We start from the raw sequence: 17,406 nt of genomic DNA on the forward strand, positions 1-17,406 counted from the left end.
CTGGTGAGCCCTCACATGGATGATTTGTGTGTTTTTCGGGATGATTTTGTGTGTGCAACCAAGGGTATCCAGGGTTAACTATTATTGCTGCCTGCCCAGCTTTCTTGTCCCTCTCTTCTAGAATAAAGCCCATTTTTCCCCCTTTGGAGAGTGCCCTGCCCACATCAGTGAGGCTGTCAATCCCTGGGCCTCTCCCTCCCAACTGCCTTGAATAAGGTCATTGGAAGCGTGATCCAAAAAGGACAGTAAGATTCCCTTTAGGGACCTAATGTGGAGGCTTGAAAGGAGAGGGTTCCTGCCCTTCAACCCCAGAATGCTCAAAGCTGTTGGGAGTCATCTTTGCCACCAAGTAGAAAGAACCCAGCAGGGACTGACATCAACCCAAGGAAAGTTAAGAGGAAACGGGAAAAAGAGAAAGGGAGGGAGGCAGGAGAGGAAGAAAGGGAAAGAGAAAAGGTGGGAAGGAGGAGAGGAGGGAGGGATAGGAGAGAGAAGCAGGGGGAGGTTGAGAGGGAGAAAACCAAGGGCATGGGATGGTGGGAAGGAAGGGAGAAGGGAGATCCCGCCAGTGACTTAATTTCTTAATATGAACCTCCGGATTCAGCCTCGTGTCAAGCGAAATTTGTGCCTTGCTCCCTCCTGTGAAGTGAGTATACAACTTTCCTCAGCCATCCTTTTTTCCGCAAGACCTTAGGTTCCTCAAATGAACACCCGTGACCCCAAAAAGATTAGAAACCACCACAATCGGAACATTTATTAGAGATGGAATGAACTCACTTCAGAAAGAAACAAAGTTTATTTGATGAATATAAATAAGGCGATCAGCACAAAGTACTCCTCATACACATGATAACAAAGTTATGAACTGTACATACCTTGTATGCTGTTGTACTTCTACTAGACACGAGGTTACAATGACTGGCTAATACATGCCCACTGGTAGTTTCTGAGGGTTCCTTAGTTTTATGTATTGTTTTCATATCGAAGTCCATAATCACATGGTCAATATTCACAACCCACATGCCACTCACTTGGAGAAAAATTACAAGAAGCACTATCAAACAAGGGTCTCCGGGAATTAGATACACTGACCCCTGGTAGCATTCAAACGTTACTCTACACAAACACATCTCAGAGAGAGCCTATGTCAACACATTTGCGGTCTCATCATAAACACTGTTTAAAAAGTAAATTGAAACCCATTTTCAAATGAAAGTTGACACGCTGTTAACGTGCATACTGGATACACAAAAATCATTAAATACAAAATCGAGACTGTACATCAAAACCAAATGGGGTATAAAGTACAAGCCTGTTTTTGCACAGAGCAAGAAGACCAACTTCTCCTAAATGTTAGCCTCCACTTTTTTTTTTCCAACTTTATTATGATTAGAAGGGTACCTGCTAATGTTTGCGCAAAGGAAATATCTCCCAACATCACAGTGTTTGTTGTAAACCCAGAGACTCTTTTTGTGAAAAAGGGAATTTTTATTTTTTGGTAACCCCCAAAACATCAGAGAATATTACACGAAATGGGAAAATGTGCTATGTCAGATGGAATTTAATTTTTAAGGGACTAAGTAATATGCCCCCATAATGGTGAGATTGATAATACTTTAACCCAACAAAAGTGGGGCCAAAAAATGCCCCCTCAAACAACAGCTGTGATAAAATTGGCACATACTGAGTAATAGCTAACTATACGTGGTTGGTTGCTTTTTCTGTTTCGAGGACCCTAGTTTCCCTAGTGGGTTTCCTACACCTGCTTCAAGTATTCAGTTGCAGAGTTCAGGTCAGGATCTGGCTGCAGGAGGCGGGGAGGACCGCCTTTTATTGTTCACGGGGACACGCTTACGTGCCCTGGGTTTTCAGTGCGACATCATGTCAAAATGTGCTATAAACATTTGCAAAGAACTCTGCTCTCTTCTCCAGTCGAGATCCTAAAACCCTTTGATAGTTAAAGGACAAACTTTTTAAACATGAATGTATTTGGATTGTTTATGCAACACGAAAGCTTTACGTAGTTCGCTATACTTACTGACGACAAGAACAAAGCCAGAAGCAAGAAACCTGCTTGGATATATTACTCCTAACGCACCAAGGATGAACAGTGCAACTCAGACACAGTTTCATCTTCCCCGACAAATAAGGTGTCTGTCTTTTAAATATCTCTATGGCTCACGGGAGAGGTCTGGAGTTCATTGCACCAACATTTTGAAAAGTGATAATAACAACTAAATTCAATGCAAGACTTCAGGAGCATCTGTGTGGAATCCTTCCCACAGCAGCAAAGAAAGACAACTGTATTTATTAAGGCCACTCATGCTTTACTTCACTGTTTATCCTCGTAAGAATGTAGATTTTCGTCTCCCACGTGCGTACCTGTGGAAGGCTTTCTTCCATTGACGAGAAAGTGGATCAATGCGAGAGTCGCACATGTTTGCCAGACTGGTTGTGAGTTTTATGCAGTTAAAACAACCTTCCTTATTGTTTCATTTTCAGAGAAAGCAGTAGGAGCTAAATCCTCCTTAGTACCATGTAACGTTTGGAAAAGACCTCCAAATTTGGTCTCTTTCCCTGGCATGTGCTTTACATAATGACTCTGTACCCACACACGTGTTGTGTAGAGCTATATACAGATACACAGCTTTTGTGATTATTCCTCATTCATCAATGTTTTCATGTTTGATGCTGAAAATGCTTTGGAATCCATGTTGGAGACATTAAAAAAAAAAAAAAAAAAAGAGAAATGACCCTTCATTTCCAGAAGATCTAAGCTTACACAGCATTTGAATCTGGAAATGTGAATGAGTCCCAGCTTCTCCATGGAGACCTGCGCGTATGGGAATGGTAAGAGCCTGAGGCTCGGGTACGTCCCTGCCACGGGGATGTGTGGGCCACACGGAATAGAAGGGCGTGGGTGCCTCAGGCTGTTGCCACTCTCCAGCACAGAAACAGGGTAGATAGGATCATGAATGATTGATTTGGACATGCCATGCTTTGTCAGAGACACACACCATGTTCTCATAAGGCGATTTCTTGGCAAGTATTAGTGGTTTAAAAAATTGATTTCATTTCCAACCTGGCCCAGAGGTAACTACTGGTTACACCATCAAAATACGGTTCTTCAAACAGCGGATTAAAGAAACAGAGGAGGGTAAAGGCTCACCATTTTTGGTGTTTTGGTTTCTTCGTCAAACACTCCATGCATCCTGGTGTACAAACACTGCCAACACCACTCACTCACAGAATTTACACTTTTTGATAATCTGATGCCTTAGGAATGACCACGTCGACTGAACCAGCAGCAGAACCGGAGATGAAGCGAGTGGTCCAAAAGAAGCTGAAGCCACAGTTAAAATCCCACGGAGTTCAAGTTTATCCCACGATGTTGAAGGAACATAAATAAAATGTATCAAAGAATGACATTCAGAAGAGATGATCACATTTTGAACACCCGAGTCCCGACCGCCCTCCCACCCAGAAACGGAGGAGCTGTCATTTTCCTCCTCCTCCTCGTTCTCCCTGCCCGACATATCTGAATCCGTGAGAAAGGACGTGAGATGATAAAGGAAATAGCAAGTCGAACAGAACTGTGCGCCGTAATGAAAATGAAAAGCTCCGCTTCGGTCCTGATGCACGTTCCAGGGGGTGATGGCCAGTGATGGGAGCCCCGCTGCAAGAGATGATCAGAACATTGCTGCAGAGCTGCATTTCCCCTTTAGTTAGCTCTTCTGTTAGCTGCAACAAGAAAGCACAACATTTATCAGGGAAAGCACCTGCCACTGAAGAGGAGATTACAGATAGGGCCAGATAGAGCTGATAGGGCCGGCCTTCCCATACCCCACCCCTGCATGGACCCTCTACTACTCGCTTTGGCTGGGGTTGGTTGGCATGGGGAGGAAGCACAGAGGAAGGACAGAGTGAACACGAAGTTAAATTACGTCTTGTAAACACCTTTGAGAAGAGGCCTCTTTCAAAAGATGTCGCATACAGGTGTAGAGGTCTCTTGATAGGCAACAAGAACGTGAAAGGAAAATATACCAGAATGTTCCAGGGATCACTTCTACGTGATCAGAGTATATGTTTGGGTTTTTTCTCTTCACGCTTTTCAACAATGAGTAAGGTTCTTAAACTATTTTTAACTTCATGTTATGGACACTAGAGAGTTAAGGATGGTCAGGACTCCAGAAAACTTAACATTTGCTTCCAAACCAGCTGAGACCAACAGGTTCGAAGAATACTGGACCTAGCCATTTCCACTGCGGGGTGTGATGCAGAGCAATGGGAAACAGGGACTCAGAGACTGGCACACAGATGTTCACAGCAGTGTTGTTCACAATAACCAACAGGGAGAAAAAAAAAACCGACCAGGCATCTATAACCAAAAGGAATGGATAAACAAATGTGGTCTATACATACAGTGGAATATTACTCAGCTCTAAAAAGAAATGAAGTTCTGATTCACGCCACAGTATGAATGACATTGGAAGACATCACAGCAGCGAAATCAGTGAAAGGAGCCAGACACAAAGGACAAACACTGTATGATTCCACTTACATGAAATATCTCAAAGAGATACATTTGTGGATGCAGAAAATAGATTAGAAGACTGCCAGGGGCTGGAGGGGAGGAGAAATGGGGAGCTATTGCTTAGTGGGTATAATTAAGCGATCTTTTGGGATAGTGAGAAAGTTCTAGAAATGGACAGTAGGGGTTGTACAATCCTGTGTAGGCACTGAATGCCTCTGAATTATGCTTAAGTTGTACACCTAAATGGTTAAAATGGTGCATTTTAATGTATGTTTTGCTACAGGGAAAACATTTTAAGAAAGGATATTGAATAGAAAAGAACAAAACAACGTTGGCCTCCCCCCTTCCCCCCCGCACGCAAAGACGTGCGAGCTCGACCCTAAACATAAATGGAACAGCCAGCCATCCGCATGCGTCATGCTCTGGGGACAGAGAAGCAGGAGCACCCCATGCTTCCTCACTGCCCCATCAGGAGGGCCAGGGGTGGAACACAAGTGCAGCCTGGGAAGAATCAGTAAAATGGGTGGGAAGAGAGGCCTGGCCCAGAGGACCCTTCAGGAGATGACTGGCTCCCCCCGCCGATACTCATTATCATTCACATATGGCCTTTGAATACTCGGGGAGTTTCCGGGCACATGGCAATAGAGCAGCTCTCTGGGGAATATGGCAGTGAGAGGAAAGATCAAACACACGCACACACACACACACACACACACACACACACACTCACACATGTGTGAGCCACCTTTTGTATAGAGCCTGCGCTGTCTGAATTGGTGGTCAATGCACAGAATTTCTTGAGCCACACTGACTAACGAGAGCGCCGGAGACCCCGGTGTCCATACAGGTAGGCGGTTACTCCCAGCCCTGGTTAAACAGTACAAACGAAATATGTGGCTTGGATGAACTCTGCTAATTCATACTCTGAGGAGTTTGGTGTAACCCTTCTGGTTAAGAAACTTGAATCGGGGCAAAAAAAAAAAAAAAAAAAAAAAAATGACTTTTGCAGAGCCAGAAAGCTAGGGAGTTCCTAGAGCAGATCATATTACTTATTCTGGCACATAAAATCTCTGCAAACTTCGTATGAAAATTGTAAGTCAGAGCACGCTTTCTGCTTCATGAGCTGTGCATAGCTCTAATTCTTTTGTGCATTAAGCATTTCTTAATCATCCTTTTAAAGGGCTGACCAATATATTAAAAGGCCACATGATTAAAAGGTAAAGAGAAACCCAAAGTAGTACTAAAATGCACCGGTCATATTTTACAGATGGGGAAACGAGTGAAAAATAATTACAGTGAATGCCTGATGTCCTTGATGTTTTTCCAAGATAAAGTAGCAAAGAACAATCATTTATTCAGTTGAGAGAAAGATTTCCAGCTGGGTAGCAGGTCACTAGGCAGAATACAGTGCCTCACTAGGGCCGTGCGCGGCTTTGGGGCAAGGTTTGCACTGTGGAAGAGAGAACACTCAGAAACGGTTTGCCGCTCCTTCCACTGGACAATCCATTCACCGGGAGGCCGACATGGCTTTGAGAGAAAGACTCAGATGACGGTTCCCAGCAGTTAGAAATGCAGATGATCCCTTGCTGGGGGACAAATAAGCCTGTGCTTTAAAAAAAAAAAAAAATGAAAAACAGGAATGAGGCAATCCAGGCAGCCTCCCACGGCGGGATAATCTCTGGCGAGTCCCGCCTCACCCGGAGGGTCACAGCTGCCCACTCTGTTTCCAAGCATCTTCTCCTGAAGCACCCGACTCGGGGTGCTCACTGGTGCCCCCGACAGCCTTGTTTCTAAGGACGTCACCTCCATCTTGGATTCCCTGCATGCAACCTGCAATTACCATCCCACTGCCCTCAGGAGGGAGGAAGGATGCTAGCCGGGCCGGCCCCTCTCTCTCCAGCCCCACGCGCCCCGCTCCACCTGTGCTGGACTTGCTTCTGCTCGAAGCTCTCCTTTCTCCTCGCCTCACAGCCCGGCCTGTCTGATGAGCATTTACACCAACCCTCCATGGGCCTGATGCCCGCCCACTCTCTGGTCTCAGTTTAGGCATCACTTCCTCCCTAGGGGCCTTGCCTGACCCTGCTGAGTGTGGGATGTAGCACAAGAAGTCTCACGCACACTTCACTGTCCCCTTGTGGTGATGTGTCTGGACTTGAACTATCCAGCATGGCAGCCACCGACCACACGTGGGTACCTTGAAATGTGTTGGTTCAAACTGAGATGTGCTCTAAGTGTGAAATATATCCAGATGTCCAAGATTAAGTAAGAACTTATTTTTTATATTGATTTTAAATGATTATAAATTATTATATTGAATTTTAGATTCAGTATGAATTTAGTTTTTTTAATTTTCCTCTGAGTTTATCTAATTTTTAAGTGTTTCTCAAAATTCCTGTTAATACACAGTGTGATATTGGTTAGATTTTGTTAAAATTGATTTCATATTAAAATAATACTTTGGACATATTGGATCAAGTTAAGTAGAGTACTACAATTAATTTCTCCTGTTTCTTATTTGTATTTTTTTTTTAAGATTTTATTTATTTATTTATTTGTGAGAGAAAGAAAGAACACACAGCCACAGGGGGATCAGCAGGCAGAGGGAGAAGCAGGCTCCCTGCTGAGAAAGGAGCCCCATGCGGGACTCGATCTTAGGACCCTGGGATCATGACCTGAGCTGAAGGTAGCGGCTTAATTGACTGAGCCACCCAGGCCTCCCTCTTATTACTATTTTTAATGTGGCCACAAGAAAACTGAAAACTCCTGATGTGGCTTCCTTTATATTTCTATCTGAATAACCCTGGTCTGGGCTATAAGATCTAGGAGGGAGGGGCCAGCCGGGTCTTGCTCATTTATCATCCCCTGTCCTTTGCACAGTTCGTGGAACCAATTGATTCACTCATGCATCCACAGGTATGAGAGGGCATCCAGAGTAGGCAGAATCCCACCCCCTACCAAGATTTCCTGCTCTGCTCAATAGCAGAGGCTTTTTCTCTAGCGAGTAGTGGAAGAGAAAGGGAAACTTCAAACATAATTGGGGTTTGCTGTGTTGAGATGGAGGGGAATCATGGGACAAGGACTGAGAGTGTCCCACACAGTCAAAATGCAGCCCGCAGCCGACAGCCAGCGAGAGAACAGGGCCCTCAGTCCTACAACCACAAGGAACAGAATCTGCAGGCAACTTGGATGAACTTGGACGCGGGCGCTTTCCCCAGGGCCTTGGGTCAGCGTTGTCCAGCTCGGTCAACACCTTGACTTTGGCCTCATGAGACCCTAAGGGGAGAACCCAGAGGAGCGCGACTTGGCTTCTGATATATAGAAACTGTGGGATAATAAATGGGTGCTGTTTTCGTCACTGAGTTTGTGTTAATTTGTTGTGCATGGATAGGAAACGAACACAGCTTCTTTCTGTGTCAGGCAGTGTACCTGGTGCTGAGGGCACAGTAGTAACAAAGACTGACAGAATCTGCACCCTCATGAAGCCTGTATTTTTAGGAGTAAGACAGCCAATAAGCAGATACACAAATAGATAAGAGAATAAGGATTAAAAAAAAAAATCTGTGGCTCAAAGGAAATGAACAGGGATCTGTGTGACAGGCCTCCTTAAGACTTACTGATCAGGGGTGCCTGGGTGGCTCAGTGGGTTAAGGCCTCTGCCTTTGGCTCAGGTCATGGTCCCAGGGTCCTGGGATTGAGCCCCACATGGGGTTCTCTGCTCAGCAGGGAGCCTGCTTCCTCCTCTGTCTCTGCCTGCCTCTCTGCCTACTTGTGATCTCTGTCAAATAAATAAATAAAATCTTAAAAAAAAAAAAAGACTTACTGATCATATAACAATTATGGTATTTTTCTTAACATGGAATGATGTCCATAATTTTCCAGCAAAGAAAGCAGATTTCAATTCTTCATATGTAGTTCAACCTTATTTTTTGCAGCAACACACTCATAAACATAAACATTTGCAAATGTCTATACCAGCATATTGTTAATAATGATCTCTGGGGGGTGGTTTAAAAGTTTCTTTAGAAACTTTGTTGTTGCTGCCCTTCTTCGATTTTTTTTAAACCAAAGAATGTGTAACTAGTCTCATAGTAGAAGCCTATTTCCATTGTGAGAAGTCCTGACTTGGCTCTGGGGAGGGAGTTGCAGTTGGTGTGCCCGGGTGGGGGGGCCTTCGGGGGTGGGGTGGGGGGCCTGCAGGGGTGGGGCGAGCAGGCTCAGGCCAGCAGTGAGATTCCGGCCCAGGACAAGCGCCCCCAGGAGACCAGGCTATAAACGTGTGGTGTCTCACAAATATTCCTTCAGACTGTTTTTCTTTGGAATAAAGACACCTGCCCGATTATGACTTTCTTCTCCTGCCCTTTCAGTAGTGATTTGCAGAAACTGGCTGGGAGAAAGGGGTCTTTGGTAAACACGGAGGGGTTAAAGGGGAAACTGTTTAATAACAGTAGTAAAACGCAGGCTATTTTTGACATCTGGGTTAATGTCCATTACGCTCCATGTGCTTTCCAAATGTGTGCTGTGCCCCCAGGTAGAAAAACAGACACCCATTCACCAGGGCTTTGGACGCCCCTGACATTGCTCAGGTGCCCACGTAACAGCAAGCCTCACAAGCTCATTAACAGCTGCCCAAAGACAAGAGATGCTCATTGTTGGGGGGAGGGGGTGGGCAGCAGGCATCCTGCAGAATCACTCCACTAAGTAATTCTGCTCACAGGAAAACCCAATAGAGTCGTTTCTGCTCAAAAAAAGAAAAAAAATTCTATAACTACATCTGTGTTATTACTTAACATCTTTTAAAATGGGGCGGAATGGGTTTCCCGTTTTTCTCATGAAGATTTATTTATTATTGTTGTGATCAAAGTGGCAACAAATTATGTTAAATCATTTAATTTTCTTGATAGGAGCAACCACCTTGAAGCCATAATTCAAAAATATGAGTGGAGAGCAACATTTTACCTTGCAAGTGGCCTCCTACAGCTCCACAGGGCAATAAAATGTAACACTTGAGAGCCCGAAGGGCTGGGGGGGGGGGCGGGCGTGGGCCCAGCCCGCCGCAGCTCAGAATTGCAAACTGCTGTTCGGGATGGTAGAGCCTTCTGGACAGGGCAACAGAGAGACTCTGGATTTGGATTTCAACTGCTGGTTGTATGTGCTGAGTACGACTCATCCACAGCGTTTTAAAGAAAGGAAATCAAATGCACGGTAGCATAAACTGCTAGGTCTCCTTAGGACTTATTTCTGTAGTTATTATTGTAGTCAGAATTACTCATAGCTAATGTTTGGTGCGCGCCATCTGCCGTGGAGCCCAGTGATTTTGCTCCAATGATATCAAACTAGAGAGTGCCACGGTTCTAACTGGTGTGACAGCCCCTGAAACGGATGAGGAAACCGAGGCCTCCAGGGACTAAATGCTTTAGGTCAAATTCCCACCTCCTGGGGTCTGACTTGAACCCGTATCCTTTTTGCTTTTAGAGCCCCTTCTCTTTACTATGATGCCAGAATTTTCTAGATCTTGGTCCTTTGTTTTCCACCTTCCCAATTTTTGTAGTCTTCGTAACACCTGTCATGTTTAATTGATAATTTTCCTTAAAATTTTTTCTTTTCTAAAAATTTAAATGTCCCTTTTAAGAAAGGTTTGCTTTTATGTAAGTGCTTGTTTATATCATTCTAACAAATAAGGCTTATGATTGAAAATTTTAAAAAAAGATTTATTTTAACGCTGTAACGGGGTCAGTATTTGTCTAATACGCCTTATAAGAATTGCCTATTTAATTAATTCAAGTGTCCAAGAAGTACCTAAAGCTATCTTCTCGGGGACATGCAGGGCCCTGCCTGTGCCTAGCCGGGTCTCAAAGACCATTCCCGCCGCCTAGCAGCGGCCTCCTGCTGGTGGCACCTGGCTCGAGTCATCGGGCTCACTCATTCTCATCCCCAGGGCCACCAGCCATTCTCAGCACCGCCTCAGTTGAAATTTTAGGCCAGGCTAGGATGGGCCAGCTTTTCTCTTCTCTTTTCAACGCAGACAGCAGCAGAAGGGAAGGTCAGAAAACTGCCACTCAACACCAGCATTAGGCACTCTGTGCAATTTTTAAAACATTGATTGAATAGAAATGTGCTTTTAGCTGTAAGTTTCCTTAAGATAATACTTCCTCAACCTAAGGCAGTGCCCGTATGCCAAAGGGCTTTGTTACTTTACTCCAGGATTTCCTGATGGGATACCATGGACACTTGGGGCTGAGTCATTCTTTGTAATGCGGATGCTTTCCACTATGACCTTGACTCCTCGACTCCTCCTCCTCGAAACTAGGAGCATCACGCACTCTCCCAGGTAGGACCATCAGAAATGGCTCCCAATATTGCCAATTAGCCTCTGGGAGGGTGGTGGAGGCAGGGGCGGAGGGGGGGGGACAAAATCCCTCCCCCTAGATGAGGACCCTGGTCGAATCCATTGTTTTTGTATTTAATGGGTTAACCGTGCTATTTACGTACAATTATATTTTTGGTAAGTCACGTATCGCATACGTGCCTCTACCAATGCATACAAGATGGGAACATTTTTGCAGAAATAAACATCTATTCTAAGATGCCCCATATTATTTCAGACACGGTGGACAGATTTAGAAGTCCCGTGGAAGAAGGTACAACCTAAGTAATAAAAATAATGAAAATGTACAACTTATCCGACATAAAGTAGAAATGCCACAATCCTGAGATAGCGAGACACCTAAGTCACTCGCTGAGCTAAGTGAAAAGGTAAAATCTAGTTTAAATTTATAGCATTCCTTCGGTGTCCCTCTAGGAGTTTGGCACCTTGCCAGGGTTCCTTGTTAAAAATTTGTTAAACGTGTTTGGCATTAATGCAAACACAAAGTGGTCATTTGTTACAAATTCTATTGGAATGCATTCATTTAAGGCAATGAAGTAGTTACTAGAAAAGAAAAAAAAATGTTCATTAAGTAACATTTTAAAAATACAATGATGTATGCAGTGTGCAGCTACGGGCGCCCCGGCGGCTGTACGGTCGCTGACAGAGTAACCGCACATTGTGTTTGGTTTGAAATTGGAATCTTTCAAACATAAGTGATAGAACAAAAACTGGTTTTGTTTGTTGTCAAAACCGATGTTAGTCTTTCTTTCCTGAACTAGTTAAAATAACCAGAAGTTTGGCATACGATTTCTAACATCTCAAATCAGCGAAACGTCTAGGTTAAAATAATGCTTTGGGAATCTCTGGGAGTGCCGAGAGTGACATCGGAGACAGGGACTGTTTCAACAAACAGAACCCCCCCGGCCCGGGGCCCCTGGAGAGAGGGGAGATTGCCCGAGTCATCCCGGAGAAGCCCGCATGGGGAGGGCCACTACCTCCGTGCTTCCCGCCTGTCTGAGGTTATTAGGTTACCTGGAGAGGGAAAACCATCGGCTTTCATCACGGAGACGATGGAATCCTATGAGCAAATATCCTACGCCTTGTGTCCACCTTCCTGTGCCACCCTGAGCTGCTCACACAAAGGAGTTAGTGCCGAGTAACGGTGACTCCCTAGCTCCCCCAAGAAAGGGCTCTGAAGCTCAGCTCTGGGAGAGAGGGGTTATTTGTCACCACAGGACGTTTGGCCCTGCGACGCGGCTGGCTGTGGATGTCTGCAGAGAGCACGCCATCTCAGAGTCCCCGGATACTTGCCAGAGCCGGTCCGAAAGGTGAATAGAAAATTCCCACTTCACAAAAGTGTTCAGAAATTATTCACTGCTTTTTTCCCTTCGCTCTCTCTCTTCCTCTGACGTGTTTGCTGCCAGGAAAGCGTCCAGATAATAAAATCCCAGTGGTCTGGAGAGTCACGAGCCCAAATCCCCATATCCCCCAAACCTCTCTTTAGGTTGGTCTCCCTTGTGGTCTGAGTTTGGTGTTAGTGAGTCTGCCCGTGAAGGGCATGGATCCAGGGTATCTTGTCCCTAAATTCTTGAAATCTTCTCCTAGATCAAGAATAAACTTAGACAAAATGTAGCATCCTGCGTGTGGCTTGGAGAAGTTTGCCTTTCCCTTCCCAAGTGCCTCAAGGACCAAGAACCAGCAGCTCTAAGAACAGGGAGAAAATACTTCCAGAAGTCACAAGAGTACCTGATACAAACGGTAAGACACTCGCTCTGAGTACTACTACAGAGCACTTCTTGGTTTCATACCATTCGGCGGGTCCTCTTACAGAGAAAGAATACACACATAGTCCCCAGCATTAGGGTCTCTCCCAGGGGCTCTGGAAAAGTCTTTCTGCTTGAGGGGGTCCAAAGCTCAAGCCCCATTAGCTTCAGGATAAATTCCTCTGCCTGCAATTAAAACTTGTTTCTGAGATGGCATTTTCAAATTCAATGGAGAATAAAGCAAAACATGTTTTCAAATCCCTTACTGACAAGAATTCAGAACTTGCCCTACCCAACCCAGCAGACCACAGGGAAACGTCTCTTCAGCCTGGGTGCTGAGAAGGCGGTCAAGGGCAGGAAGGAGGCGCTCCTCCTAGAAAGAGGAGCCGCCAAGGCCTTCTGCAGAATTTGAAACATGAAGGAACAATTTGATATCCCAAGTTTGCCGACGAGAAGTGGCTCAGATGACAAGCGTTTACAACAGGATCTTCATAGAGCCAATAATGGCAATTAGTCCCCAGAATTTGAAGGCTCCCTTCCCGCCTCGCTGAGGTGGAATGCCATTTACTCTTGGGCTGGCGACTAATTAGGGGTCTCTTTTGAAGATCAAGGTTTTGTGATCCCTGCTTCTTAATAACATGGTTTGCCTGTCGGCCACCTGGGTCCAGGCGAGACCTCCCTTTCCCCCTCCCCAAACAGCAGGCACTGCCTTAGGCCAAGAGCAAGTGTGGGCAGGAAAACACAGACCCAGCCCGTTGAGCAATTTAACCTCTTCACCGCCGAGGGCCTGCAGCCCAGTGCTTGATTCGGCTGCGTGGAAACAGAGAGCGTGGACCTCGTTTCTCAGACAGGGCGGAAAGGCTGTATGCAGTGCAGAGAACCCCACTTCGTGGTGCAAACACTAGGCAGTGTGCTTTCTTGCGCAGGAAGAGAGGCAGGAAGACTCCACTTTTCCAAATGAGTGGTAAATCAAGAGGCCCTTTGCATTCGCTTCAGGCAGAGCTGTTTCCAGAACGGATTCTAGAAGTGACTGGCATAAAGGAGGCTGGAGGTTGAGGACCGTCAAGTGCACCTTCTGGAGCTCTAATCTAACCAGTCATCAGGCCCAAGAGGCTGAAGGGTCTGCATCAGCAGAGCTCTTGCCAGGGTCCCCATGGCCTTGCTGTGCGCTCCTGGGCTGGCAGCTTCGCTCTTTAGAGGGAGAAGCAACACTGCAGGAAAAGTAAGCTGCAAAGAATTAAACTTGTAACAACTTGGGCAAAGCACTGGAAGCAAGCAGGGCTGGTCCTTGGGCTGTTGACACACTCTGGCCTGGGTCGGTTGTGGTCACTAAACCCATTAGCGTTCCGATGTGGCAACAGCTAATGCAGCAAGTTCAATGTGTTTTTGTTTAATTTCTAAATGCTGGGTGCACGCTGGCAACGACAGCAGCCGAAGGCAGTCAACCCCACTGCCATAAACACAGTCGTCATTGTCGCTGATCTGAAATTCATATTTTCAACTATTTATTTTTGGCAGATAGGGGCTGAATGGCGTTTTGCATCTGATTAACTGTGCTTTAATTTCAACTTTCTTCAAACTTCTCTGTGTTTTCGAAGCAACCACCAAATCAGAGTTTTCCTGCAACAAAAGGTACTAGCTTTTCATGGGGGTGGGGAAGAACTCTGTGGTAGGTGGAGAGGAAAAGAGGAAATGTATAAACCCAAGCCAGCAACCAGCTGAGCGAAGGTGGACCTTTTGGAGATATGCAGGGGCTCTGAGGGCCCTCAGAGACCTAATCCACAGCCACCTGCCAATAAGGGACTAGACAAAAAGCGACCTCAATTTAGTCGGCAGAATTGAAAGGGATGTGGTCGGCAGGGTTGTGTCTCTTAAATGAGACCTGAAGGCAGATTCAGCTTGAATTTGAATTGGTCTTCAAATTATGCTTGTGAAAAGTATGAGACTCTTTCCACCCTTCCTCACTCCCTTCATTCCTTTATACCTTCTCTGCCTCCTACAATTTTTATAAAGTATCTATCAGGAGCCATGTTAAGTCCTGGGGACATGTGGCCAAACGAGATAGATGCTGACTTCAGGGAAGGCACAACTAGTGAGCATGTCAGACATTACGTTCAAAAAATAATTAAAATGAACATACGATTAACTAATTAAAAATTCGGTAAGTACCAAGGAAGAGAATGACTCCCCAAATTCACTGAGCACAGTCACTTTCGTTCAGTGGCATCCGGTCCTTACACTGCTGGAGAGTTTGCAATTATTAGTCCATTACACCGCTCCAGAAACAGGAGCAGAGAGGTCAAGTTACACACTCAGTGTGTAACAGCTAGTCAGTGGTGGGGCCCTGGTGCCATTTTGCACACTGAGACATCCAACCCCAATTTATAGGAGCACATCGGGTCTGGTCTGTTGGGAGGGCTGGAGAGACTTTCCAAGGAAGTCACGTCACTAGTGGGTTCAAACATCAGCTGGAAGGGAATGGCTACTTCTCCTCTCTTCCTCCTCTTCTTCTTCACTGTGCTAACAGAAAAGAAAGTCTGTAGATTCCTATGCATTCCCAGGTTTTGTCCAGACTCTCTGCCCTTTCAAGTTGGTGCTTTTTGTCTCTCACCAAGAGCTCAACTACAGGCTCCTTCAAAAGCCTCCACTTCAGAGGACCGAGGTGCATGCATCCTCCTTCCCCTCCAAGAGCTTGCATCATGGCCTTCCAGCGTCATGGCACTGGGGATGATTAATCACTTTTAAATATGAAAAAAATTAACATGTCCGAAGCATTCTTCTCCACTGTCGAATGTTTTGCTTTAACGTAGATCCAGAATGGCTCCCTTTCCCAGCAGTTCCAAAGCAATACATTTTCAGTTGGAAACTCAACTGCAGAAATCCCATCCAGAAGCCTCAAGCCATATATCTTAACATCTTAATTTCATTTAGGAGGAATGCAGTGATTGATCATTTATCATTCTGAGATTGAGTGAACTATCTAGAGGATTCCAATCTATTGCTTCTATGCAACTGATGGGATATTCACATGTCTTCTGTCTGCATGAGGGCTTCGGGGTCCAAGCTGTCTTTGAAGGAGTGGAATGCTAAAAAGATTATTGAGGGAGGGTCTGCCTTTACCGGCAAAGTATAACTCTACGGCTTTACTTCTTCCAAATTAGAGCCTCCCCCAGTGATAGCCAGGATGTCTGCTGCTGAGTTACTCCCACTCCTCCATCCCCACACAGGGAATCTTGCCTTCCTGACCTTATCCTTTGATAGGTAACTTTGAAAGGCCTGGGGAAAACCTTCCCAGGAAATCCATTGGCGATGGTGGGACTTGACTTCTTTTCCAAGAGATTTCTATTTAACCGAAAGCTGCTTTGTCACAAAGGCATTTTTACTGTGGCATAAACAAAATGGCACCTTCCTGGGGCGTCTGGGCCAGGCCATTGGCATCACAGCTGCTATGCTGGCTTCCACTCAGGGTACCATGATAATCTCTTCATGTTGGGTAGGGATGCTTGGACAGCAGGGAAATGGCCAGAATATTATAGAACAAGATTTCTAGAGTGTCTATAGGACCACCGATCTTGAGCTAGATGTGTGGGCAGGAATGAAAACATGGTCCTTAAGCCTGAGCATGTTTTCTATAGTGGTGGATCCCAACTGAGAGCCTACTATGAGTTTCACATGGTGTGGGTTTTAAGAATACACACAGAACATGATGACTCTAAAACTGCAACCCTTCTCTGCAAACATGCACACACAGAGTTTGCTCAGGAAGCCCACTGCTTAATAGACAGTTGCCCAAAGGGAAATGATGATGTCCATGCCCAACAAGGAAAGCAGAGGAGATTTCTGAGGGAATCCAAGGCTGGTCACATTTGCACAGCATTTGAAAAGAGACAGGCTCTCTGGTTTGAATTTACATTTAAAAAAGTGGTACCACCTCACACCAGTTAGAACGTCAAGAATTAACAAAACAGGAAACAACAAATGTTGACGCGGATGTGGAGAAAGGGGAATCCTCTTCCACTGTTGGTGGGAATGCAAGCTGGTGCAGCTACTTTGGAAAGCAGTGTGGAGGTTCCTCAAAAAATTAAAATAGAGCTACTCTGCGACCCAGCAATTACACTACTGGGTATTTACCCCAAAGATACAGATGCAGTCAAAAGAAGGAGAACATGCACCCCAGTGTTCATAGCCGCAATGTCCACAGTAGCTAAACTGTGCAAAGAGCTGAGATGCCGTTCAACAGACGAATGGATAAAGAAGATGTGGTCCATATACACACCAGAATATTACTCCGCCATCAGAGAGGATGAACACCCACCATTTACATCAATATGGAGGGAACTGGAGGGGATTATGCTGAATGAAATAAGTCAAGCAGAGAAAGACAATTATCCTATGGTTTCACTCATGTGTGGAATATAAGGAATAGCATGGAGGACCATAAGGGAAGGGAGGGAAATCCAAAGCGGGGGAGAAACCAGACAGGGAGATGAACCATGAGAGACTATGGACTCTGGGAAACAGTCTGAGGGATTCAGAGGGGAGTGGGGTTGGGAGAAGGGGTAAAAGGGTGGTGGGTACTGAGGAGGGCATGTGCTGTGATGAGCACTGGGTGTCACACTTAACTAATGAATCACCGAACATTCATCAAATACTAATGATGTACTCTACAGTGGTTAGCTGAACAGAATAAAAAAAAGAAATAGAAAAATATTAAAAAGATTAAATAGAAGTGTCTGTCTGTC

The 17,406-nt window shown here is 45.3% G+C and overlaps 1 protein-coding gene across 12 annotated transcripts in view; it reads right to left on the reverse strand.

Annotated features, from left to right (window-relative positions):
- Window positions 1-772: 772 nt before the first annotated feature.
- ERC2 (ELKS/RAB6-interacting/CAST family member 2) overlaps window positions 773-17,406 on the reverse strand; it is a 901,328-nt gene continuing 884,694 nt past the window's right edge. For 8 of the 12 annotated variants that reach the window (XM_032322753.1, XM_032322743.1, XM_032322717.1 and 5 more), the window contains one exon: window positions 773-3,741. In XM_032322753.1, coding sequence (XP_032178644.1) covers window positions 3,499-3,741 — 243 coding nt within the window. In that variant the 3' untranslated portion in view covers window positions 773-3,498. The remainder of the gene's footprint in view (window positions 3,742-17,406) is intronic. The other 4 variants (XR_004280875.1, XR_004280877.1, XR_004280876.1 and 1 more) reach the window with 3 other exon arrangements.

This window comes from Mustela erminea, chromosome 1 (assembly GCF_009829155.1).
Source record: "Mustela erminea isolate mMusErm1 chromosome 1, mMusErm1.Pri, whole genome shotgun sequence".
NCBI lineage: Eukaryota > Metazoa > Chordata > Mammalia > Carnivora > Mustelidae > Mustela > Mustela erminea.